Source organism: Rhinopithecus roxellana, chromosome 4, assembly GCF_007565055.1.
Source record: "Rhinopithecus roxellana isolate Shanxi Qingling chromosome 4, ASM756505v1, whole genome shotgun sequence".
NCBI classification, from domain to species: domain Eukaryota; kingdom Metazoa; phylum Chordata; class Mammalia; order Primates; family Cercopithecidae; genus Rhinopithecus; species Rhinopithecus roxellana.
In genome coordinates, this window is record NC_044552.1 from 38,331,308 (window position 1) to 38,359,103 (window position 27,796).

The 27,796-nt window shown below is 38.7% G+C and overlaps 1 protein-coding gene across 1 annotated transcript in view; it reads left to right on the top strand.

Moving 5' to 3' along the window:
• CDC5L (cell division cycle 5 like) overlaps positions 1–27,796 on the top strand; it is a 59,250-nt gene that overhangs the window by 25,381 nt on the left and 6,073 nt on the right. Inside the window, exons 9-14 of the mRNA XM_010369781.2 lie at positions 4,669–4,817; positions 7,867–8,029; positions 9,967–10,131; positions 11,655–11,735; positions 12,024–12,266; positions 15,240–15,437. Of these exons, the coding sequence (XP_010368083.1) occupies positions 4,669–4,817; positions 7,867–8,029; positions 9,967–10,131; positions 11,655–11,735; positions 12,024–12,266; positions 15,240–15,437 (999 nt within the window). The remainder of the gene's footprint in view (positions 1–4,668; positions 4,818–7,866; positions 8,030–9,966; positions 10,132–11,654; positions 11,736–12,023; positions 12,267–15,239; positions 15,438–27,796) is intronic.

A 27,796-nucleotide genomic window follows, 5' to 3' on the forward strand; every position in this document is an offset into this window, starting at 1 on the left:
ACCATTTTATTTATTTATTTTTGAGACACAGTTTTGCTCTGTTACCCAGGCTGGAGTGCAGTGGTACAATCATGGCTCACTGCAGCCTTGACCTCCTGGGCTCAAGCGATCCTCCCAACCTGGCCTCCCAAGTAGCTGGTACTACAGGCATGCACCACAAGGCCCAATTAATTTTCTAATTTTTTGTAGAGATGGGGATCTCACTGTGTTGCCCAGGCTGGTCTTGAACTCCTGACCTCAAGTGATCCTTCTGTGCCTCAGCCTCCCAAAACGCTGGGATTATAGGCATGAGCCACCGTGCCTAGCCCGTTGTACATTTTTATTAGGAATGTATAAGGGTTCTAATTCTTTACATCCTCACCAACACTTGTTTTCTTTTTGATTATAGCCTTCTTGTAATCAAACAGATCCTAGTTGTGAAGCGATATCTTGTGTTTTTGATTTGCATTTCCCTAATAGCTAATGACATTTCGTGTGCTTATTGGTCATTTTTATATCTTTGTTGTTGTTGTTGTTGTTGTTGTTGTTACTACTATTATTGAGACAGGGTCTCACTCTGTCACACAGTCTTGAGTGCAGTGGCGCCATTGTGGCTCACTGCAGACTCAACTTCTCAGGTTCAAGCAGCCCTCCCACCACAGCCTCTCAAGTAACTGGGACTACAGGTGTGCACCACTATGCCTGGCTAATTTTTTATTTTTGTAGAGATGGAATCTCACTATGTTGTCCAGGCTAGTCTTGAAGACCTGGGTTCAAGCGATCCTCCCACCTTGGCCTCCCAAAATGTTGAGATTACAGGCGTGAGCCACTGTGCCTGGCCTGGCCTGTGTGTGTGTGTGTGTGTGTGTGTGTGTGTGTGTGCGTGTGTGTGTGTGTGTATATTTTTTTTTTGAAATGGCTATTCATATTCTTTACCCATTTTTAAATTGGGTTATCTTTTTTTTTTAATTAAAAAATTTTTTTTGTAGAGACAGGGTCTTGCTGGTGTTGCCTAGGCTGGTTTTGAATTCCTGGCTTCAAGCTTCTCCCACCTGAGCTTTCCAAAGTGCTAGAATTATATACATGAACCATTGCACCTGACTGGGTTTTTAATAATTGTAAGAGTTCTTTGTATATTCTGGATGTAAGTTCCTTATCTGATATAACTTGCAAATGTTTCCTCTCATTTTGTAGGTTGTGTTTTCACTTTCTTAATGTTCTCATTTGCAGTACATGAGGTATAGTTTAGCTGTGTTTTTCTTTTTTGCTCATGCATTTAATCTTATCCAAGAAATTCTTTCCAGCCCTGCATCATGAAGAGTTACTCCCATGTTTTTTCTTCAGATTTTATAGTTTTAGTGCTTACGTTCAGGTCTGTGATCCATTTTGAGTTAGTTTTTGTATGTATTATTAGGTATGGATCTACCTTCATTCTTGGGCATGTGGATATCCAGTTTTCCTAACACAATTTGTTGTAAAGACTGTTCTTTTCCCATTGTATGGTCTTATTAGCAGCCTTTAAAAAAGTCAGTTGACCATTAATGTAAGAGTTTATTTCTGGACTCTCAATTCGGTCTCATTGATCTATTATCTATCCTGTGCCAGTACCACACTGTCTTAATTCCTATAGCCTTGTAGTATCCTTCTGTGTTTTTAATACAGGCTTTTAAACTGATTGTTAAAGAATATTGAAGTAATGAGTGAATGTTAACTGAGAGAGTAGTAGTTATTTTGAAAAAGCACAAAACAGGTTTAGAACCTGAGCCATATACAGTAAGTTTGGGGCTTGTAACTTTGAATTCCTCTTCTAAAAGATGTGGGGAAAGTTACATATTTGTTGGAATTAGGTTTAGCTGTAACAGAAAACCTCTTAACAGTGGCCTAAATAGGATAGAGATTTATTTCTGTTTCATGTTCTAAATGTTGAGAGATAAATCAAACGGGCTTGTGTGGCACTCCCTGGTGTCAGGGACCTGGGCACCTGCTTTTTTGTCCTCCCCCATGTCAGGTTTCTCTTCTTAGTTTCTCCTTGTGGCAGGTACAGTCGCTGCAGGGCCAGCCATCGTGTTTGCATATAGCCTGCAAGAAGGAGGAAAAAGGGCACACCCTTTCCCTTCTTAAGAACACGTCTCTTGTACACATCATTCTGTCTGTCCTGCTGGCCAGAACTTAGGCACACATGTCCTAGCTACTGGGACATGGGATATTTGTTCTGGGTAGCCAGGTGCCGGTTAAGAATTGAGGCTTCTGTTACTATGGAGGAAGAGAATGGGTGCTTGGTGACAAGGAGAAGTCTCTGCCACAGTAAAATAAATATCTGCTAATGAAAATGATTATGATTGGTTGAAGCCCTTTGGAACCTCTAAGATAAACTGACAGAAGTTGAGATTTAGTCTAGTCTGTGACATATTTTTATGTAAAATTTTGATAAATTTAGTTTTCACTTTGTGAGCTTTTATTGGTTCAGTGTCTCTGTTCTATGTGTGATAAAGGTGGTACCTCTGGCTGCTGTTGTGTGTAGCTAGGGATAAGAGGAATTTTGCTTGTCTCTCTTGGCCTCCTCTGATCTAGTCTAGGATACATCAGTCAAGATTTAATTAAGGAAACAGAACCATTATGAAAATCATGGAATAAGGAATTTGTTAGAGGAATTAGTCCCATATACGGTTATGAGAAAAGCAGGGCATTAAAGGTCTGAAAAGGAGCGTTGAAGATCGGAGAAAGGTCACTAGCCCTGGTGTGGGGTGAGTTGTAGCTTATAGGGAAATCTGGAGGCTAGGCATGGAAGTCTGGAGGGTTCTTGGCTCTTTGTCACTACTGTTTCTGTGAGTTTGAAGCAGAAGTCTGGTCACCAGGGCTGCCTATAAAGGAGGAGAATTGGATATATGGAGCAGTGGGGTGGAAGGACACGCTGAAACTCGCCAACTCCTCTGCAAGTCACTACCTCTAACCAATGATGGCCGTCAGAGCGTAGTGGTTGCTACTTCACCTCTGTCACCTCTGCTTCTCCTTCTGCCTCTATCTCTGTTTTACTTTTGATGAACTCTAACTCAGTACCAAGAGGGAAGAGGATTCTGGGAAACATCCCAGTGTAACCAGGTGGACAAAGGATAATTCACCACATAGGAGACAGCTCTCAGATGCCCCGACATTTTACTGGACCAAACTCCCCCACTCCTTAGCCACACCATTTTTGGGAGTGTTGCCTATTTGTAATTTTGGCACATATGATATGTCACATGTCACCCACTCTTCCAGGAATATATACTTTTGCCATTTGATTCTAATTTCTCCTCTTTCCTGTGCAGAAGTTCTAAGCCTACATATGTTTCTTTCTAGTAAATGCTTTATATTTGGAATAGCAAAAAGGACACACATAGGGTCTTTGATAATGTAAAAGTCAAGATTTTTTTTTCGTGAGTAAAGATATACAGAATAACGGAATAAGTCTTGCTCTGGTTATTTTCATTTTGCCTTGAAATTTAGTGGTTTAGTGCATTTTACTAAGCTTATGACTTCTGTGAGTCAGGGATTCAGACAGGGCACAGAAGGAGTGGTTCGTCTGTGCTCCGTGATGTCTAGGGCCTTGTAAGGAGGACTCAGCAGTTCTGTGTGATTCGATGGATAGGGGATAGAGTCTTTTGGAGGTGTTGTCTTTCCATGTCTGGTGGTTGATGCTGGCTGTTAGTTGGGTGGGTCCTCAGCTGGGAATGTGGAGTGAATCCGCATGTGGTCTTTCCATGTGGCTTGGGCTTTCTCATAGTGTGGTGGTCTCAGAACAGTTGAAATTCTCACATGGTGTCTCAGGGCTCCAGTGTGAGTGTGGTGGGAAGCTGCGTAATGTTTTTCTAAACTAACCTTGGAGGTCAAGCATTGTCACTTTTGTTGTATTCTGTTGGTTACAGGTGAATCACAAGTCCACCTAGATTTATGGGGAGGGAATATAGACCCGACCTCTTGATGGAAGGAGTATCATGGTTGGATTTTAAGAACATGAAACATGAGAGAGAGAAGGTTGTGACCATCTTTGTAAAATAAACTCTGCCACAGGCCCTAAGTTGGACATTAAGAGATTTATGGGTACAAAGATAGCACTGAGGACAGCGTTATAGTAGAGGGACTAAAGAGAACATGGGCAGTTCTGCCTGAAGAGATCAGGCAAGACTTCTGAAAGGGACCTGACCCCCACAAGTTGTTTTCTTGTGCAGTGGAAAGGTTGCTTGGGAGTATCTTAAGTTTCAGTAGAAGAAACAGACCTCAGAGACACTAATGAAGACTAGATAGAGAATTCAGTGGTGAAGCCAGACTAAAACCCAGGCATTCAGACATTTGGCCTAAGCTCACACTGGGAAATTTGAATTCTTGTATTTCATGATTATAGAGAGGTTTGGCACAGGTAATAGGAGAAGTTTTTGGGTAATAGTAATTTCATATGTGAGGCCACAAAAGTGCACCTCTACACATAAAACTTTATTTGATATGTAAATCTTCTGATGTGATGTGTTAGATTGATAGAAGGAATGGAAACATTGAAATCTGACATGACTGGTATTCATTTTCTCTGTTGGTTTTCGTTGAGAAAATGAGTAAGACTTCTGCCTGCTTCAAGATTTGTATAGTAGGACCAGAAGAGATTCTGCAAGCCTGTCTAAACTGTTAACCGTGCTTCTTTGCCTGCTTGTTTGTCAGGAAGCCCAGAACCTCATGGCCCTCACCAATGTGGACACCCCATTAAAAGGTGGACTTAATACTCCGTTGCATGAGAGTGACTTCTCAGGTGTCACTCCACAGCGGCAGGTTGTACAGACTCCAAACACAGTTCTCTCTACTCCATTCAGGTATTGTAAATGAACATGTTTTTTTATTTTAGAAAAACTTGAATTCAAGGACTTAGCATGTTTGCTTTAGTAATGTTTATGGAGAGTGAATACTTATTGTGTTGAGTTTTCCTCTTTGATTTCTTCTTCACAGTAATAAATAATAGTGTCTGGGAAATGGTTAAATACTGTGGAGTGCCTCTCCTTTTTTCTTTTTTTAAAGATGGAGTCTCGCTCTGCCACCCAGGCTGAAGTGCAGTAGCACGATCTCAGCTTACGGAACCTATCTGCCTCTCGGGTTCAAGCGATTCTCATGCCTCAGCCTCCCAAGTAGCTGGGATTACAGGCGTCTGCCACCACACCTGTCTAATTGGAGTGTCCTTTTGCAAAACTTTGGATCCTGTCACGTTATTTTTGAATACTTTGTGTTTGATTTTAGAGTAGATTGATTCGTTTTTAATGATTACTTTGTGAATTTTATTAAAATTGTAATCCTTTTATGTATTACTTTCCCTTCAGCATTTTATTGTGAAAATTTCAGACATTTAGAAAGGTTGAAAGAATGTGTGGAAGTTATCAGTATTGAAATGGAGTCACTTAATGTTACATTTTAATGAAAAAGGAAGCCTCATGCTCATATGCCCATGACAGAAATTATTCCAGGGATCTTCTGAAAACCACACAAATTCCAGATAAGTTGCTTCTGTGAAGATGTTGCCCTACCAACAGCCAGTACAGGTTGAGCATCCCAAATCTGAAAATCCAGAATGCTCCAAAATCCAAACTTTTTTTTTTTTTTGAGACGAAGTTTCGCTCTTGTTGCCCAGACTGGAGTGCAGTGGTGTGAACTCGGCTCATCACAACCTCCGCCTCCTAGGTTCAAGCAATTCTTCTGCCTCGGGCTCCCGAGTAGCTGGGATTACAGTCTTGCGCTGCCACGCCCGGCTAATTTTGTATTTTTAGTAAAGATGGGGTTTCTCCATGATGGTCAGGCTGGTCTCAAACTCCTGACCTCGGGTAATCCACCCACCTCAGCCTCCCAGAGTGCTGGCATTACAGGTTTGAGCCACTGCGCCCGGCCAAAATCCAAACTTTTTGAGCACCAACATGACACTCAAGGGAAATGCTCATTGAAACGTTTCAGATTTCAAATTTCCTGATTTGCCATGCTCAACCAGTAAGTATAATGGAATTATCCCCAAATCCGAAAAAAATCCCATATCTATAACTCTTCTGGTCCCCCATTTCAGGTAAGGGATACTCTTATGTATACCGGCAATGAAAACAAATGCCACCTCCTGTGATAAGTCCCTGTAACCAATGGTCTTTGTTTCAAAACAGTTTACGTAGACTCCTCCCTTGTATCTTTAAAAACTTCTCCTTGCCCCAGCACTCTCAGGTATACCTATGGTCTGTTATAGCACACATATCCCACATTGTAATCCCTTGCTGTTCCCAAATAAACTCTTTGTTTTGGAGACCCAGTCTCTCACCTGTTGAAGTTGACAAATGGTAAAGTGAACATCCATATACCTACCACTTAGATTCTAAGATCATTAATATTTTACTATATTTGCTTTATCGCATATCCATCCACCAATCCATCATATTTTTTAATGAGTTTCCAAGTAACTTGCAGATACCAGTTTGCTTGATCCCTAAACACTTCCACATGCGTTAACTGGAATTCAGTATTTCTTTATAACTCTTTTGCTTAGTTTTAAGCTGCTGTTTTTTAAGAAGAATCTTCAAAATACAAATGTTATGGAAGCATGTAGTAGTAAAATGGAATTGGAACTTACAGTGGTTGGATATATTTCGGGTTTACTTTGAATTTTAAGTGTTAAGATATGTCCTCCTACTGGTTATTTAGTAGAGAAAGCACTTCAGGCTATTACAGGTGTCATGACAGCAGAACCAAGAAGCACTGACAACCAGTTGTAGACATTTAACACTTCTTGAGAGTCTTGTAAGAGAACGTAATACCTCACTTCCTATGTTTAGTTGGCCCTCTGTATCTGAGGGTTCCACATTTGTGGATTCAACCAACTGTGGATAGAAAATATTCCAAAAACTCAAACAGTACAACAATAAAAAATAACACAAATAAAAACACAATATAACAACTATTTATATAGCATTTACATTGTATTGGGTATTATAAGTAACCTAGAGATGATTTAAAGTACACGGGAAGATGTGCATACGTTATATGCAAATACGATGCCGTTTTATATCAGGGACTTGAGTATCTGCAGATTTTGGTCCTGGAACCGATCCACCGATCCCCTGTGAATACTTAGGGACAACTGTATGTCTTGTCTCTCACCTAGATTGTAAAATCCTTGGGGGCGGGAACCACGTCTTATGTGATAACACCTTACTTATCAGGAATAGCTGTCTGGCAGCATCACCATTCTGCAACACACCAATATACAGGAAATAGGCAACCAGGGAAAAAAAAGGCTTTGAATATTTAAAATATAGGTTGCTGCAAATTCTGTGGATCTTATTTCTAGGAGAATCTCTTAGGCCTCCCTCAGGAACTTACTCATATTTACATGTGATTCCAAAAGTGTGGTGTTTGGTTTCTAAACAAAATGTAAAAGGAGGAACTATTTAAAGTGTGTACATTGGTAATAATGACAGTGACAATGATGTGAGAACCAACAGCTTGATAGGGAGGGTAGGAGACAAATATATACCAAACTCAAAGAGTCATCTGGGGTCATAGAGTGTGGTGGCCCACCTCCCTGCCCGCTGCATGTTCCTAGCTGGCCTAATGTGCCAAGAAAAAGTTGAAATAATGTTTAGTGGGTGCAGTTTAGGAAGGCAAGAAAATATCAAATATAGTGATTATTTTAAGTCAATAAAATAAAAATACCATGCTAGCTAGACCAAACATTGATTTTAACCTAGAGATCCTAACAAAACCAGCTAGACAGAATTTCTGAAATCTTTATTCCTTTTTTTTCTATATTTCCTGTGGAATAATTTATGTGAAAAACATTTGAAAGCACAATCTAAATATAAGTGGCACTTCTGTTAATTGGGATTCCTGTCTTTCTAGGACTCCTTCTAATGGAGCTGAAGGGCTGACTCCCCGGAGTGGAACAACTCCTAAACCGGTTATTAACTCTACCCCGGGTAGAACTCCTCTTCGAGACAAGTTAAACATTAATCCTGAGGATGGAATGGCAGACTATAGTGATCCCTCTTATGTGAAACAGATGGTAAATGTCAATTCCCTTTTAATACTCTTAAATTTTTTTTTAATATCTCATGGGTGCCAAATTAAAATTTCTCCTGTTCGTGCATATCACGTATACCTTAAGAATCTATACACCTGTGGATGCCAGAAAAAGAGAATGATTTGTAAGACTTGATGAAAGGGAATATTTTGGGCTCAAAACCCATCTTTCTTTATGCTTACTAGGTTTGTGAATATTGATGTTTGTTGTTGATTTCACTGAAGTTTTCTTCAGCAAGGTGAGGTAGAAAGCTAATTGTAGGCCGGGCGCGGTGGCTCAAGCCTGTAATCCCAGCACTTTGGGAGGCCGAGACGGGCGGATCACGAGGTCAGGAGATCGAGACCATCCTGGCTAACACGGTGAAACCCCGTCTCTACTAAAAATACAAAAAACTAGCCGGGCGAGGTGGCGGGCGCCTGTAGTCCCAGCTACTCCGGAGGCTGAGGCAGGAGAATGGTGTAAACCTGGGAGGCGGAGCTTGCAGTGAGCTGAGATCCGGCCACTGCACTCCAGCCTGGGAGACAGAGCCAGACTCCGTCTCAAAAAAAAAAAAAAAAAAAAAAAGAAAGCTAATTGTAAAAGTTAAGTTTTGCTTCTGCCCGTGTTATTGCATTTATTACTTTGCTATTGGGCCTTATTATCTAATGCCACAGAAATCATTGTGAAATTAAAAAAAACAAACTTCTAATTATACTGGCTTGTCTTCAGTTTAAAATTAATTCTAACTTCATGTATATATTTAGTTGATTTATATATGTTTCTTAAATTTCAAATTGATATCAACTAAAGCCAACTCTGAATGGATACATAAGAATTAAACAGATTAAGAACCTCATGAGTGCAGAGTGTGCATTTGGACATTTGAGGGGATCTAAAGTTGAATATAGATGTCCTTTGTCGTGAGGAAATTTATATTCTGGGGAGATTGGCAGTACTAAACTCAGTCCAAAAATAATTGTAATATCAGAACAGAATAAGCCCTTTGAGTAAAGCCAGTGTGCTTAGGGTAGTTAAAGAAGGGAATAATCACATTTGTTGGGTAACAGGAAAGCCTTATTGGAAGAGGTATGTTCCGAAGGAGGGTGGGGGCTGTCCCAGATGGAGACTACAGTGTGACTAAGCACAGAGGATGTTTTAGACATGGCAACTCATATGTTCTTCACACCTGGTACATGTAAGTACTGAGGATGGACTGGAAAACCTCTGGGTACCAGGAGGGTTTTTTGGGAACCAGGACTCTACTTTCTTTCGTCTGCATGGGATTTAGTATTTTCATTAACAATAAACATATACATACAAATTAAGTATTTTTCAGAGTGGGTTTTATTAGTCCAAGGACAGACTAACTTTTGAACCTGTTCTTTTCATTTACTGTTAACTTTCGATGTTAGAAATGTGTTCCCTCAAATGAAAATTATAGTGGTCTTTTTTTCTGCCCTGGCCTCAAACCTCCTGTTGGAATATCCCAGAGTATCTTCAGTGATCACAAGTGAAAGTTTTTGATTGGTCTTAATGTTGGGAAGAAGAGGGGATAGAAAATAAACAAAACCCTTGTCTTAGCTCTGAAGTCAGGATTATTTTTCTAGAATTAATATTAGGCTGATTTTTTTTGAGACTTTTTTTCTCTTTCTGTAATTTTTAATTTTTGTAGATACGTAGTGGGTGTATATGTTTATGGGGTACATGAGATATCTTGATACAGGCATGCATGTGTAATAATCACACCATGGAAAATGGGGTATGCATCCCCTCAAGCATTTAACCTTTGTGTTAGAAACCATCCAATTATTCTCTTAGTTATTTTAAATTGTACAGTTATTTTGACTAGACTGTTGTGCTATCAACTTTTAAGAGACTTATAAAATTCTGGTTGAATATTCAATATGCATGAATTGAGAAGGACCACTTCTTTTCTACAGGAAAGAGAATCTCGAGAACATCTCCGTTTAGGGTTGTTGGGCCTTCCTGCCCCTAAGAATGATTTTGAAATTGTTCTACCAGAAAATGCCGAGAAGGAGCTGGAAGAACGTGAAGTAGATGATACTTACATTGAAGATGCTGCCGATGTGGATGCTCGAAAGCAGGTGGGTAACTGTACTGAAAGAAGCATGAGTTCGGCTGAATGTGTCAGTAGGCTCGAAGAATGAAGAACAGCCATTAAATGTCTCAAGATTTCTACCTAGTTCTTTTTAATATTGAAAAAACTTCTGAAGTAAATAATTTATGTCATTAATAATGTATCCTCACATAATTAATATACTTACAATATTTTGATGGACATTCTTAAATATATATATATGGAAATTTAAATACATTTTGTCAAATTCATTATGCTTCTCTAAAATACACATAGGTAGTCTTTTAGACATTGCTTCAATCTAGCAAAGAAAAGATGTTATTGGTTAGTCTTGAAAACAAATACATCTTGGTTTCTGAGTGGTGCGATGGTACGAGCCTGTAGTCTCAGCTATTGAGGAGGCTAAGGTGGGAGGGTCCTTTGGGCCCAGGAGTTTGAATCCAGTCCGGGGAACATAGTAAGACATGTATCTAAACTAGAGTTGGAAATTTAGATAGAGTATGTCAGAATAATATTAGTAACACTTTGTAGTAATATATCTTATACGTAATTACTTTCTCATTTGCACATAACAGCACAGTGATATAAACAGGATTAGTATTACAGGTTGAACATTGCTAATCCAAAAATCCAACATCTGAAATGCTCCAAAATTCAAAACTTTTTGAGTGCTGACCTGATGCTCAAAAGAAATGCTCATTGAAGCTTTTTGAATTAGAGTTAGTATAATGCAGATGTTCCAGAATCTGAAAAAATCAGAAATCCAAGATACTCTGGTCCCAGATATTTCTAATAAGGAATACTCAACAAGCTCAGATGAATTCAGGTCTCATGGTCTCAACTTTCTCAGGTCTAATGGTGGGTAAGTGGTGAATCCTAAGCTAGTACTGATATTATATGACCCTTTCAGTAAGTCTTGCTGCAGTCCATTGCTGAATGATTTTAGGTACCTTTAATCTCAGGCGATTGGAGTGAGAATGACATCAATGGAAATAATATTTTAGAGGGGACCGATATGAATGTGCTTTTCAGTGGGGAACAGAGGATGATACTTTCTGTGTTTAGTTCTCAGCTACTTTGAGTTACATTTACTCCTTCAGAAATGGCGTGAAATTTTAATGTGTTATCGCACATTATTCATAAGAATCAGGAAACTGCATTTTTTGGCTGGCTTTTTGAATTAAAAGTCAGTAATTTTGGAGTGAAAGGGAAGAAAGAGTTGTGTCGTGGGAGTCTCTTTGGAGTTTAGGTTTTCCATTTAGATGAGAAGTTTGTTGTGTGATGGATGGATCCATGCAAATTTGGAGAATGCACTAGTAGACATTGGAAGCTCTTAGTTTCTATTAAAATGAGAGTGAATAGACTGATTCATTTCTGTTGCCTTAGCGTTGCCTTTCTACAAACTTAAACCGATTTCTAAACTTTAGCTATTGAACACACATGATCTTACATACCAAAGTGTTTTTAGCTTTATTGAGAGATATCAAATATGCTATAGCTGCAATAAAGGATATAAAAATCATTTTTTAGGCCATACGAGATGCAGAGCGTGTAAAGGAAATGAAACGAATGCATAAAGCTGTCCAGAAAGATCTGCCAAGACCATCAGAAGTAAGTGTTAGAATTTCTGGTTTAGGAAGTTTTAAGTTTCTTTTTATATGATTGCTGCTTTTTACATCATTCATAAAGACTATAAAACAAAATTTCATCTACTTTCTGGAATATAGCAAAGTAATTCTCAAACCCAATCTTTCAAATGTTTCACTAGTACCAGAATTTAGAAGGAAAAAAGTAGAAATTGCTTTTGAAAATGTAAAACTGCTATTCGTGCTACATTCGTAACAATATTAATATATTGCAGTGATATGTTTGGTAATTGTATTTGTTTTAACATTTTAGGTAAATGAAACTATTCTAAGACCCTTAAATGTAGAACCGCCTTTAACAGATTTACAGAAAAGTGAAGAACTAATCAAAAAAGAAATGATCACAATGCTTCATTATGACCTTCTACATCACCCTTATGAACCATCTGGAAATAAAAAAGGCAAAACTGTAGGGTTTGGTACCAATAATTCAGAGCACATTACCTATCTGGAACATAATCCTTATGAAAAGTTCTCCAAAGAAGAGCTGAAAAAGGTATGATTGAGCTGGACTATTTCTTCTTGAGATTTAGTTATTTGTTAGGTGGTGTGTATCATGGACAAATAATGAACTTATTTTTCCCCATTGGTATTCATAAACAACTGAAATATATGATTAGGAGATACATGTTTAGATTGTTATGAAGGAGACATACTTTAAATACCTCCATCCCCCATGTTCAGTGTGATAGACCTTTATCAAATAAACATCTGCAGGGTGTTTTTGGTTCATGGGTATTAATGGCTTGGTTGATACTTGTTACAGTTGCCATTTTCTGTATTCAGCTTTGCTATCCCTGAATAAAAATTAGATGCCTTTAGTACCTAAACCTCACTTATTTAGAATAATATGAAGAGGTGAGAAAGACTAATATAAACATGTTTATAGATTAAACCTTTTTACCTGTTGAAAAAAAGGAAGTATTTTTTTTACTGACGATATTCCCCTCACATGATTTCCCCCTACTCTTTTGGATAAGGACATGAAGACATGATTTCTTGTATGAAGTCTATGTCTGGTCTTTTCTTCTATACGCATTTTATTCCTTCTGTTTTGACAGAGCAAACAACTGTGATTGTAAATAAAAATCTCCATAATTGTATAAGAAGATACAGTGAGTCTCATAGTTGGAAGCAGAGTGGTCATTAGTTTAAAAGTCTTTTTTTCTTTAGCCTTCAGCCCTGAGGAGCAGTGATAGACCCATGGATTTGGAATGAGCTGCTGCATACTTAGGATGAAACAAACAAGATTCTTACAAACTCTCCTGTCTTCTCTCTTGCATTTTTCCTCTTTTTTCCCTTCTCACAATTTCTTACTTTGTATTTTCTGTATTGCGTAACTAATACATATTTATTATAGGATTTTTAGAAAATAGAGAAAGGAAGGAGGGTTTCAATTTATATTTCAACAACTTGTCCCTGATTTCAGAGTAACTTTGAGTCACTCATTTTTTAGTAAGTGCAATAGGGAAACTGACATCTGTTGAGTTGTCTCCTCTGTTGAGCACATGTAATCATTGAACTGGGATTGAGAATCAGGCTACGAAATTGATACTTGCACAGTTTCCTCTTTTTAAAGTGAAAATATGAGGGGAAGAGGAATTTAGGAAATAAATTTTCCTAAATTATATGTATGGAAACCTGAAACAAGGATCACGTTGTTGCTTTTGGAGATTCTGTAGAGGATAAACCCTAACACAGTTTTTGAAAAATAATAATTCTAAGTATTCGTTTGTAATTGTTTGAAACAAAGTAGCTTAAATATTCTCTCATATTTTATTTATCTGTGTATATTTCTCTGTGTTCCAAAAAGAATTTGAAGCAGCTATTTACTTAGCAGATTATTTATGGATAGTTTAAAGATAACTTACCCATATTCTCTCCTAAGATCTGAACTTGTAAATTTTTATTGTGTACAGTTTCAGAGTGAAATAGCATTTCTCTTTTAATAAAGTGTCAGATTTTCTTTTTCTTTAATATACTTTCTTTAAGGTATGTTAAAATTGATTTGTTTCCATTATTTCCCTTAAGAGTTATTGTTTAAGTGTCCATTTTTCTCCTATAGAGATGATTTTCCATTTCTTTGTTAACATTGTTTATTGATCATTTCTCTTGATTTTATAGATTTTGATATGTTTATTTTTATTATTACTAGAAAGATTGAAAGCCTTCTGTGGTTCCCACAGTTTTTCATAAGCAGTGAAGCAAAGGGCTGGGAAAAAATTCATATGCTTATGGAATTCTTTGTGTCTGGCATTGGGCTAGGCTCTATAGTATATTGTTCACTTAATCCTAATAACAAACACGTCTGATCTAAGGTCAGCATCATAATTGCTTGGAAAGGTATTTTTCAGCTTTCCAAGCTGAAAAAGCCTGAGAAATGGGCTCAGATAAATTAAGCAAGCTCAGAGAGCTGCTTAAATGGTGAAGCTGTGATCTGAACCCAGGCCTGTCCAGCTTTCCCTCTCATTCTGTCATTTTACACTATTTTCTTTAGTAGTGAACTAAGCTGGTTTATGATCTGTCATCTGATTCGTGCCCCAGTTTCATTTTCTGGCAATGTCAGGGGCATTCCTTCAGGATGAGAAAAAAGCTACGTGACAAAAAGACGCCTAGCTCCTCTTTACCATCACGTGAGGTCCTGCACGTACGGCGGAGTGGGAGAGTGGAAGGCGCACGCCCATTGGTGCCGTTTGTATTCTGCCTCATCTGCCTGCTAACGATGTGGTCCTAACAAGTTGTTGAATCTCTATGAGCCTTAGTTTCATTAGCGTTTTTTTTTTTTTTTTTTTTTTTGAGACCGAGTCTCGCTCTGTTGTACAGGCTGGAGTGCAGTGGCGTGATCCCAGCTCACTGCAACCTCCACCTCCTGGGTTCAAGTGATTCTTGTGCCTCAGCTTCCCAAGTAGCTAGGATTACAGGCGTGTGCCACCACACCCTGCTAATTTTTGTATTTTTAGTAGACACGAAATTTTGCTGTGTTAGCCAGGCTGTCTTGAACTCCTGGCCTCTTTATCTGCCCACCTCAGCCTCCTAAAGGGCTAGGATTACAGGATTGAGCCACTATGCCCGGCCTAATTTCATTAGCTTTTAAATGAGGTTAATATTGGCTAATTTGTAAGGTGATTGTGATCTTTGGATATAATGTAGGTAAAACTTTTAAACCTAGTTTCTCACACACAATAGGTACCTGAGAAATGATAACTGCTGTTATAGTGAGTGAAAGCAAAGGATGTTTATACTTTCGAGGAAACATGGATGCTTGACTTTTAAAAAGCAGTCTGCATTGACTGAAAGGCTTCTGAGGCTGTTTTTCCTAGGTATTGTTATCCCCCCTTCCAAAAAACAACCGATCACATCTCCTTGGCTTTGGCTCAAGGAAGGAGGGAAAAAGTTAGTCTTCTAAAGCTCTCTGGATATGGCAAGTGTTTGTAGTACTTAAACTTACTGTAATTATTATTGTAAACAGGCCCAGGATGTTTTGGTGCAAGAGATGGAAGTGGTTAAACAAGGAATGAGCCATGGAGAACTCTCAAGTGAAGCCTATAACCAGGTGTGGGAAGAATGCTACAGTCAAGTTTTATATCTTCCTGGGCAGAGCCGCTACACACGGGCCAATCTGGCTAGTAAAAAGGACAGAATTGAATCACTTGAAAAGAGGCTCGAGGTTGGTATCCTTTCAGAATTTTAATTTTAAATGTACTTTGATTGAGGTAATGAACCAAATAATGCCACTGGAGACAATCTCAGAAAAATACACCTGAGGTGCTTATTGCCTTTTTAGTTCTTGGAGAAAAGTACATTTAAGTGTTGAATTTTGGCCGGGCGCGGTGGCTCAAGCCTGTAATCCCAGCACTTTGGGAGGCCGAGACGGGCGGATCACGAGGTCAGGAGATCGAGACCATCCTGGCTAACACTGTGAAACCCCGTCTCTACTAAAAATACAAAAACTAGCCGGGCGAGGTGGCGGGCGCCTGTAGTCCCAGCTGCTCGGGAGGCTGAGGCAGGAGAATGGCGTAAACCTGGGAGGCGGAGCTTGCAGTGAGCTGAGATCTGGCCACTGCACTCCAGTCCGGGCGACAGAGTGAGACTCCGCCTCAAAAAAAAAAAAAAAAAAAAAAGTGTTGGATTTTTCTTGGCCTTGTTCGTTGTTTTTGTTTATTTTATTGTATTTTATTTTATTTTTTTTGAGACAGAGTCTCGCTCTGTTGCCCAGGCTGGGAGTGCAGTGGTGGGATCTCGGCTCACTGCAAGCTCCGCCTCCCGGGTTTACGCCATTCTCCTGCCTCAGTCTCCCGAGTAGCTGGGACTACAGGCGCCCGCCACCTCGCCCGGCTAGTTTTTTGTATTTTTTAGTAGAGAGGGGGTTTCACGGGGTTAGCCAGGATGGTCTCGATCTCCTGACCTCGTGATCCGCCCCTCTCGGCCTCCCAAAGTGCTGGGATTACAGGCTTGAGCCACCGCGCCCGGCCTTTATTTTATTTTTTTAAAGAATTGTTGACCTTCATGACTAAAGAGTACCCTGCAAGTTGACCAGAGGTCAATCAGAACCTTTAGATGTAGGAGCAAGGAGCCAAGAAACCAACACTAGTCACTCAGAACAGGGCAGGTCATTGCTAGCATAGCCTGTTTTCTCTAAAGAGGAATCTCAGCAGTACCAAGGAGTTTTATTTTTATAGCAAAGAGAGCACATTTACAAAACTTAAATACAATTCTGTTCATACTTGGATTACTGTGAGTTTGAGTTAGGGAGGGCAGGGCTTGATTCTCTAGACAGTGGCTTCCATGATTTTCCATGTCTGTGAAAATGTTGAAAATATACTAGATGTGTATGTTTTCAACAGGACATGTGGCTTCTTAATTTAGTCTTCATATTTTGAATTCCAGAATCTGTGTAGGCATTTTGCCAATGGCATGTAATTGTGGTTCACAGGCCACCAGGCTGTCTTGTGTTTTTTTTTTTTTTTTTGGAGACCGAGTCTCAGTCTGTTGCCAGGCTGCAGTGCAGTGGTGCAATCTCGGCTCACTCCAACCCCTACTTTCCAGGTTCAAGCGATTCTCCTGCCACAGCCTCCCTAGTAGCTGGGACTACAGGCACGCGCCACCACGCCCAGTTAGTTTTTGTATTTTTAGTAGAGACGGGGTTTCACTGTGTTGGCCAGGATGGTCTTGATCTCTTGACCTCGTGATTCACCCGCCTCAACCTCCCAAAGTGCTGGGATTACAGGCGTGAGCCACCGTGCCCGGCCATGCCTTGTACATTCTTAATGGTAATCTTTAGGGGCATTTCTAAGGCCAAGGTGGGATGGGAGAGAAGGGGTACTTCAGGCAGTCATATATAGAAAATGGGCTTGGTTTCCTTTTCTATGTGATTATCAGTTTCTCTTTATAAAAAGCACATTTAAAAATATTTTTATTTAGGGTTAAAACCAGAAGTAGTAAAATCACTTGGGGTGTTTGGGGCTGTATGGGGCTGGGGAAATGAGCAGGAAAAAGCAGTATCTTTTAATTGGAGTTACTCTGAGTTTTAGTTTAACCTTTAAGATCACATATATATAGGCAGCTGATGGTTAATGCCTGTGAACCTCTTTTTTTCTCAGTTAGTGAGAAATGACTGGTTCTGAAGTAATTCTCATCTTGGTTAAAATCTTAGCAGTTCAGTGCTGCTAATTATTCATATTACCAACTTCCAGCAGGGTGTGCTGTTGCTCTGTGTTACGGTTCAGTGTTAAAGCCAGGGAAGATAGAACATCAGTGGTTAAATTGTAAGTTATAGTTTTTGGTTGTGTAGACTTCGTTTCTTATAAATGGTAGTTAGCAGTGTAATTGTGATCTAAGGTCAGCATCATCACTGATTGAAAAGCTATTTGGAAAGCTTCTTTGTATCATTTATATATAAATACTTAGGTTTCTTATTTAGTATGAAAATCTTCTCATCTGAGGGGGGTAAAGTCTTTGCCACAAATGGCAAGGACATTTTGTGCTTTTTAAAATGGTAGAAAATTTTTTTCTCCCTAAATCTCATTTACTTTGTTGAGGCACTAACTTTCATGACAGCAAATAAATGTGTCACAGAGTGAGTGGTGCCATAAAGTACAGTAATTTTTATTTCTGTGTTGAATTGGTCTTATGAATTTTAAAGGGAAAAATACAGAAAGAACTACTCCTGTTCTTTTGGAGATTTATTTGGGTCGTTTATGAGCAACCATTAAAAACATGTGGTTCTCTTTGTTCAGTTCAGTACCAGGAACTGAAATCTTCCGTTGAACTATTTTTGTTGAAGGATTGGTGATTTTGGAGAATATTCATAAAGCAGTCTGAAGTCATTTTTCTTTTCTTGACTTTTGGATAACTTACTTTATTGTTTACCCAGCTAGTTACTTTTAAAGAATACTTAATCAGGTCCTTTAATTTAGTAAACTATGCTTATTTCAAATGAAAGTTCATGAAATCTTTTAAAAAAAGAAAAGCAGCTCAAAGACCCGAATAAACAAACCCCCATTTTATTTGTATCCATCCCTAATTCAGAACTAGGTTTCTTTTAGCTTGTTTTAGTTTTTGAAGATACAGTTCTACTGGTTTGAAAGACATAAATATTTTATTTCAGTTGTGGTAATTCTTTCATTTCAGTTGATTGCTAAATTATAAACATTATTCAAAGTTTGTTGTGGGGAAGGAACTCCAGTTATATTATATAAACTAAATGCTATACTTAAATTATCCTTTCCACTCTTAGGTTCAGGAGATAAGCCCTCCTCTGTAAGCACTGTATGCCATGGCTGCCAGTGTGTTCGATTTTTGCTGTCATGAACTTTGGAACCGTGAATCTAAATTATGGCCCTATCACAGCCTATCAAGCAAGATGAAATCCAGCTTTGTCGTGGCTGGTGTCTCCTGAATGGATTAAAAAAAAAAAAATGCTCTGAGGTTTACATTGGAGGTAGTCTTTGAGCCATTCATTACTCAGGATTAATATTTGAAACTTTAGCACTTAAATGAAAATCCTTAAGATACTCATTTAAAACTGATAGAACCATCTCAGATTTTATGTAGAATGTGGTAGAGGATGTGTGTGAGCAAGGAGTTTGTTAAATAAATAGAATCAGAATGTAGTTACAGGTCAGAAATAAGTGGAAAAAACTTCTGAATTGTAACCAAGTCCATGTATTTTATTCTGCTTCGGAGGCAGAATTAAGTTTAGAACCTTGCCAGACTTTTGTGTGTAAAATAAGACAGCAAGAGCAAACACTGCAATGACAGTTAATATAAGGAAAGGAAAAGTTATGAGAGCATACCATGCTGAGGCCATTTTTACATGGTGGCAAAAAGCCCAGTGTATTTTAATAGCTTTAAAGGCACTAAGATACATTGTACGGGAGTAAAGTGATTGCTATTTATAGTGGTATCCCAAATTAATAAGAAAAACTTTTTTATTTCTTTTCAGTGTCATTTTTTTTTTTAAAGGGAGGGATGGCTGTAATTCAGTGTAGAAAACATTTTCACAAATGGTTAAAAATAAAAGAGCTTTAGTACTTTTATTTATTCACACGTTCAGTAATTATTACTGCCTATCTACCATGTACTGGACACTGTTCTAGGTCCTGGGGATAACAGCAAGGAATGAGGCAGACAAGTTCTCTGTGTTTGTAGGCTTCAGTTACCTGGAAAATGCTTAATGTGGAGAACCTCATTTTCTGATGATGCCAGATAAATGAGTCATTGCTGTATTTGGGAAGTGCAAATAGAATTTGAAGTGTTCTAATTAGTTTCTACTTTGAGTGGAAATAGGAAATCATCTGAAGACATAATTATTTTGAGTGAAATAATTTCCAGTAGGTGCAAAAGTGAAATGAGAAGTCTGAATTTAGGCCTGCCATTAAATTTAATAGTATTCGAAATAGTATCTAAACTGCTGTGTTGAGGAAGTTTGGCTGAAAAGTGGATTTTGTCATGTTAGCTATAAAAATGGAAAGGCTTTCCTTAGAGATAGAAAGTAGGTCCAGAAGTAAGACTACTTCTCCCTGTAATTTACTGGCACAGTCAACTGTAGTCAAGAAATATTATATAACATTGACTTCTTAGAAGTAAAGTAACTTAAAAAACACAGATAACACACTTAAAATCCTTTTCAGTGTATTTGTAGCTCTTATGGGGACCCCTGACTTGTCTGAAGGTTATATTTCTGCAAAATTGGCTGCACAGTAGATCTCATTTTCTCAGTGATTTTCATTATAAAGTCAGATATTTTTACACAGGAAAAAATTTCCTTAATACTTTAAAGAGGGAAAACTTAGGGCAAGGATTTAGTTAGTAGACAGTTCTGGGTAGAGGGCTGTATGTTGTCAGATATCAGCAGGTTTATGCTTATGTTGCCTTGTGTAGGGGTGGGGGAAGTGACCTGTGGTACAGGAGAGGAGTTCACAGTACTTTGGAATGCTCTCTCTTTCCCAAATTCTGTTCTCTGCCATGACGCTTAAAGGCACTGACAGATTTCGTAGTTGTTTCTGGTAAGAACTTTATGAGCTGGACCAGAGATCTTGATATAACCAGGTTGCTTCTATTATGCCTCAACATGAATTGAATTTGTTTTATGCAGTTGACGTGTTTCACTTCCTAATGTATGCGGATGTAAAGTGCCCTTGTATTGCTTTGTTCGTGTATTACTGTCCTTGGAAAGGTTTTTAGTAAGGTTTTGCCTTCCTGGTTAGCATGCTTTTCAGGGATGCAATCTGGTGGTTGCTAACTCATAGATGCAAACAATAATTACTTTCTTGTACCTGCATCTCATCAGAGTAGAGTAGGTTCACTGATAAAAATGCTGGTAAGTAGTATAGAGATTAAAGGAGAATCACTCATGGACTCCTGTTGTTTGCGAACGTTTTGGTGATTGAACCACATCTTGACTATTATATGGGATCATATTGCTGAATGATGGACTGGGAAGTGGCACTCCCATTGACTGTATATTTATTTTGGGTATCCTTAAACCTGTTTTTCCAGTGGTATAAGGTTATATTCTGGGCCCCCAAGCAAGAGTTTCAGTGAGGGGTGCTCTTAATGTTTCTGAAGCTGACTATAACGGACTTTTACTGAAGACAGTATTGGAGACCCAAGGATAATGTGTTTATTTTGGAATTACTTAAGCTTAGTAACCTTAACAAACTTAGTGAGCTTGAAAGTAACAATTACACTTTTATAAGTCCCATACAGCTCTCTTTTGTAATGACCCGAGGAAACACTTATGGTTCTACTGATTCATCTCCTGGGGACCATCAGTTTTCCATTGGTCTCTGGCCAGTCTTTTTTAGACAGTTTCTCTTCTATGCATTTAAAAAAATAACATTTCTAGGCGTCTTTCTATAAATAATACCTGTGCTTTGTAGAAGTTTTAAAAGAAATAGAAAACATAAAGAAGAAAAGGAACCTACTATCCAGACATATCACCTTAAACATTGTGGTGTATATATGCACACACTCCCCCACATACTTCCATATATCTTTTTTTTTTAATGTTTAGATGAAGGTGTTTAAAACTAAACTGGGATCATCATATTCTACATTTTTCATTTAATAGTTGTAAATGTGATTAAACACTAGTTATATTCCACGCTACTTCTAAAAAAGTGATAAATGCAACCTTTTTTCTATACATTTTTTTGAAAGATGTTTGTTTTCTTATAGTTTTATAGCTTGTTAATAAAAGAATTTAGAATTTTAAAATACAAACTGAGGAAAGGAAAAACTTTTCTCAGGTGTCAGAATTCTTATAAGTGGGTACATATAGGTGAGAGTCTAAATCAGGGAAAGAATGATGGGCAGAATCGCTAATTAAGGTCTTATTTCTTGTTTACATGTGTCTAGAATAATTTATTTTTCAGGGAGCTGTCTGATGACATTTAAGCCATTCAGTTCCACAGCTTAAATTTTTTCAGGCATGTTTGCATTTCAGGGTCTGAGCCAAGGAGGACATTCGGTTTATTACCAGTGGTGTGGCAAATGTATTGGACTTTCTTAAGTGGGGCCCAACTGCGTGGCATCATCCCCTGGTGGCTGTGGCCTAGGGCAAGCCACAGAGCCACTCGGTGATGATGCCAGCAGTTGTGCCCTACTTAACCTCGCTGGGTCTTATATTTCCTTATCTGTAAAATTGGGTAATAGTTTTTTTTTTTTTTTTTTGATGGAGTTTTGCTCCTGTTGCCCAGGCTGGAGTGCAATGGCACGATCGTGGCTCACTGCAACCTCTGCCTCTAGGGGTCAAGCAATTCTTTTGCCTCAGTCTCCTGAGTAGCTGAGATTACAGGCGCCTGCCACCACGCTTGGCTAATTTTGGTATTTTAGTTGAGACGGGTTTCAATATGTTGGTCAGTCTGGTCTTGAATTCCTGACCTCAAGTGATCCACCCACCTTGGCCTCCCAGAGTGCTGGGATTACAGGTGTGAGCCAACCGTGCCCGGCTGAGTAATTGTTTTTGTTTGATGGAAGTGTGAGTTTGAGATAATATAAGATTAAATGAGATACTGTGTGATTAACGAATAGCAGGTTTTAGTAAATGGGAATTCTCCCATGTCTCTTCAAATCTATATCACCCTTAGAGTTACCTAAATTGGATTATACTTGGTTTGATACTATGAGGTATTAGGAACTAACCTCACTTTAAACAATCAGGTGGCTAAGTTTTTATATTCTGTAAATTTTGAGGAAAGTCTGAAATTTGAGACATGGGCTGATTTTAGGAGAGAGATTGTTGTACTGAATGAGGCTTAAAACTCAGATTTTGGTTAGTATAAATAGATTTTTACATCATTGTGGATTTTAATCTAACATTTCATGTATACATTTTGGTGTGTTGAAATAGTTGACATACTTGTAAATTTTAATGTCTCGTTATATTTCATTACATTGATGTTTCATGGTTTATGGTGTATGGTCTTGAGAAAGTAGCCTTTAGAGTAGATACAGTATTGAATTTGACTTTTATAATGTCTTTTGGCCGGGCGTGGTGGCTCACGCCTGTAATCCCAGCACTTTGGGAGGCCAAGGTGGGCGGATCACAAGGTCAGGAGATCAAGACTATCATGGCTAACACAATGTAACCCCATCTCTACTAAAAATATAAAAAAAAATTAGCTAGGTGTGGTGGCGGGTGCCTGTAGTCCCAGCTACTTGGGGGGCTGAGGCAGGAGAATGGCATGAAGCCGGGAGGTGGAGCTTGCAGTGAGCCAAGATCCCACCACTGCACTCCAGCCTGCCGACAGAGCAAGACTCCGTCTCGAAAAAAAAAAAAATTCTTTTATTACAAGAATTTTCAAATGTACCCCAAAGTATACTGGTGTAGTGAATCTTCATGTATTCTCACCCGGCTATGACAGTCATCAATCATAGCCATTCTTGTTTCCCCTGTTATCCCCCCTTCCACTATTATTTTGAAGCAAATTTGAAGCAAATTTTAGATACTGTATTATGAAATAGAATTATGATGCGTAAAATTTGTCAGCTTGGTCTTCCTACCGATTTGTATGTGGATATATTCTTAACTTCTTTCTTTGAATTGAAGTTTACCCTTTCATATTTGATCAAGTCAGCTTTAATTGTATCGAGTGTCGGTCTACTTTAAATTCCTATTGGTGATAGTGAACTTCATTTTATTTAAGACTATTAGAAATTTTGTGCCAGTACGTATTTAAAGCACAGTGTGGTGGCTTCTAAAGCAAGGTGTCCATCAGGGCAATTGCTAGTGCTTGTTTTAAAAAACTAATTTAGAAATCTGAATCTGGTTAAATCTGAGTCTGACTTTTCCTTTTTCTTTGAATTTTAGGAAATAAAGTTTTGTACTGTCTTGCACCTCAGTGTTGTTTCTGTGTGTGGATGGGTGTTGGGAGGAGCTGGGCTGATTTAAGCTAGTCCTGTCCCTGTATGCATGTACATTTCATGCTTGAGGTTTATTGGCTCAAAAAAGACCAGAAACTGTAGGTTAGGATTTTTCCTCTTAAAGCATATTGAGCAGTCATAGGTTGAGCATTTTACAAAGCATGCAGATATCTTCCTTCATGTTTTAATAATCAAATGACAGGCGTAAGGTAACTAAGTTCAATTTGAATATTAAAAGCTGTATTCCATTTCTTTCTTTTTTTTTTTTTTTGAGACGGAGTCTCACTCTGTCACCTGGGCTGGAGTGCTGTGGCCGGATCTCAGCTCACTGCAAGCTCCGCCTCCCGGGTTCACGCCATTCTCCTGCCTCAACCTCCCGGGTAGCTGGGACCACAGGCGCCGCTACCTTGCCCGGCTAGTTTTTTGTAGTTTTTAGTAGAGACGGGGTTTCACCGTGTTAGCCAGGATGGTCTCGATCTCCTGACCTTGTGGTCCGCCCGCCTCGGCCTCCCAAAGTGCTGGGATTACAGGCTTGAGCCACCGTGCCTGGCCCATTTCTTCTTTATATGTTTAATGACTGTATAGTTATTTGGCTAAATTAATTTTTTTCTGTGCTTAATTTTTGTACAACTTATGTTCATTTTTGCTTGGAACTTTAGCACAATATTTGAGCCAGAAGACTTACAAAGCTTGAGCTAAATGAAATAAAATTGTTGGCATTAAATGAAAGCTAACAACTTTGAAGTTTTAAAATCTCTGATGGTTTGAGAATAATAAGTGACTCCACTGGATGAAGTGAGGTAGTTCCAAGATACAGGGTACTGATAATACTAAATGTACCTTGATGACTAATTAAGCAGTTTCTGAGTATGGATGTTATGCTGTTACACCAAACTGGAAATGGAGTATTCATGGAGCACAGTGTATAGCTAATTGAGTTATCTTAATGAATGAAAATATTAATTCGTATGACTAATTTTTAAAAAGCATTGTATGTATTAATTTGAAATTATTTGCTCTTACGGTTTTGGAATGTGTGTTTGAATCCAGATATGATTGGAGTATGTAATAATGGGTATTCTTAGAACATGTTGAATTGTTTTTCTTTTTTGGAGATAGGGTCTTGCTCTGTTGACCAGGCTGGAGTGTAGTGATGCGATCATGGCTCACTGCTGCCTCCAACTTCCCAGGCTTGGGTGATTCCTGCCTCAGTCTCCCAAGTAGCTGGAACCACAGGCATGCGACACTATGTCTGGCTAATTTTTGTATTTTTTGAAAGACAGTGTTTCACTGTGTTGTCCAGGTCAGTCTCGAACTCCTGGGCTCAAAGCAATCCACCTGCCTTGGCCTCCCAAAGTGCTAGGATTATAGGCATGAACCACTGTTGCCTGGCTGAACATGTTAAATTATAGAATAAGGAACTTGAGTATAACTTGATGGATTTAGTTGCTCATATCTTATTGGAAATGAGGACTTTTTGGTAGGTATAGTTGAGAAAACAACTGATACCTAGCTTCTGTAATGACTCTGGCTGAAACAGAGTTTGACATCCTAATTGCCTGTTAGAATCATATGGGAGCTTTTAAGGACACAAAGATCTGAGGCCATGTAAATCAGAGTCTCTCGAGTTAGGGCACTGGTAAGTTTAGCTGTGGTTGAAAACCACTGGCTTAAAAAGACATACTCCAGAAATATTTGAAGTGGAAGAGAGTGAGTACAAATTATCATCTTCTCTCCTTAATGGTATCGTAAAATTTATGTGGCAGAAGTTTTGTCTTTTTTTTTTTTTTTTAACTCTAACTCCATCCCACTACCACCTTTCTAGAACTTATACTCAGAAAGTACTGCTTTTGATTTCTGGGGAAAAACATTTTTGCGTTTAGTGTACAGAAGAATTGAAGATGAGGATTTTTTTTTTTCTCCTGTGGAGGTAGTGTTTCTATTCCCTGTATACCTTATGTTTATAATATCCTTACTGAGATATAAATTACATACCATAAAGTTAAGACCATTTAAAGTGTATAGTTCAGTGGCTTTTAGTAAATTCACGTAGTTGTGCAACTATTATTAGAACATTTTCATCACCTCAGAAAGAGATTCTGTATCAGCAGTTACTCCCCATTCCCCCCAGCCTGCCCACCGCTAGGCAACCATTAATCTACTTTTTGTATCTATAGATTTGCCTATTTTGGATATTTCACATAAGTGGAATCATATAGTATGTGGTCTTTTGTGATGGGCTTCTTTCATTTAACATAATGTTTTCAGAGTTCATCCATGTGGTAGCATATATTAATATTTCTTTTTCTGGCTGAGTACCATTTCATTGTGTGGATAATACCACAGTTTGTTTATCCATTTGTCAGTTGATGGATATTTGGGTTGCTTGAACTTTTACCTATTATGAATAATGTTGCTATGAACATTCGTGTACAGGTTTTCGTGTGGACATGTTTTCATTTCTCTTGGGAAATACTAGGTGTGCAATTGCTGGATCAAATACTTAGATACTTCCTTCACCGTATTTGAACTTCAGGGTTACAAAATCTTCCCATAGAGTTGGGAAGCACCGCGAGTCCATGTTCTAACACTTATTTTTACACTGTAGGACAGAGGTCCAGTGTGTGTTATTTGGTCTTGTGGTCCACAAGGGGCAAACTCCTCACTTAAAAGAAAGACCAACTGTTTTTCCTTGCTGTGTTTCCAGGAAAGGGTCCATGTAGACTTATATTGAAGTTGGAATTTTAATGAAGTTTTTAAAGCCTCATCCTTTTACTCCTTAGTTATTAGGGAAAAGAGCAAAATGTTTGAACTGTTAGTATCTGAAAAATAATAATCGTAATCAGACTTGACATTTGTTGACTGCTTATTCTGTGCCAGGCACTGGGCAACTGAGGCTTTTTATGTCTGTGATCTTATTTGAGCTTCATAACTTGTAGCAATGACTGCCATTTTACTGATGGAGAAATGGAGACACATAGGTTAAATAACTTGCATCAGCTCAAAACAGCTGGGCAGCAGTGCTGGGTTGTAAAAGTGACTCACTCTTACCCCACTGTACTGTGCTGCCTGCCCTCAACCAGTATATCCTGGCTCCCTTAGAAGACATATAATCATTGCCATGGAACATGGTTTGATTTATCAGAGGTTCATTTATAAAGGACATTAACAGTTTTCATGAATTTATTGTTCAAGTAAATTGCAGAGGAATAAAAGCTTAACTTTTATAAAAATCTGAAGAAATGAATGGTTTTAAAGGAGCTTCTTCATTTAAATTAATTTTAGATCCGTCTCGTGTTTGTAAGGCACATACATGCAGTGTTACTCCCCTGCCTCCACCTCCCATGGGCTTATTTGACTTTGACTTTTTTTTTTTTTTTTTGAGATGGAATCTTGCTCTATTGCTCAGGCTGGAGTGCAGTGGCCTGATCTTGGCTCATTGCAACCCCTGCCTCCTGGGTTTAAGTGATTCTTCTGTCTCAGCCTCCCGAGTAGCTGGGACTACTACAGGTGTGCGCCACCATGCCTGGCTAAATTTTGTATTTTTAGTGGAGTTGGGGTTTTGCCATGTTGGCCAGGCTGTTCTCGAACTCCGGACCTCAGGTGATCCGCCCGCCGTGGCCTCCCAAAGTGCTGGGATTACAGGCGTGAGCCACTGCACCTGGGCGTATTTTTTAAAGTTCTATTTTAATTGACAAATAATAATTGCATATATTTATCGAGTAAGATGTGATTTTTCCATACACATATATGAAGTGATGAAATCAGCTAATTAACATATTACTCCCCTCAAATACATACCATTTCTTTGTGGAGAGAATATTTAAAATCCTTTTTTTTTTTTTTTTTTAAATGAAGGCTTGCTCTGTTGTCCAGGCTGGAGTGCAGTGGTGCGATCTAGGTTCACTGCAACCTCTGCCTCCTGGGTTCAAGCGATTCTCCCACCTCAGCCTCCGGAGTAGCTAGGACTACAGGCATGTGCTACCTTGCCTGGCTCATTTTTGTATTTTTAGTAGAGATGGGGTTTCACCATGTTGGCAGGGCTGGTTGTGAACTCCTAACCTCAAGTGATCTATCCACCTCAGCCTCCCAAAATGTTGGGATTACAGGCGTGAGCCACCATGCCCAGCCTAAAAATTCCCTTATTTTAGCTATTTT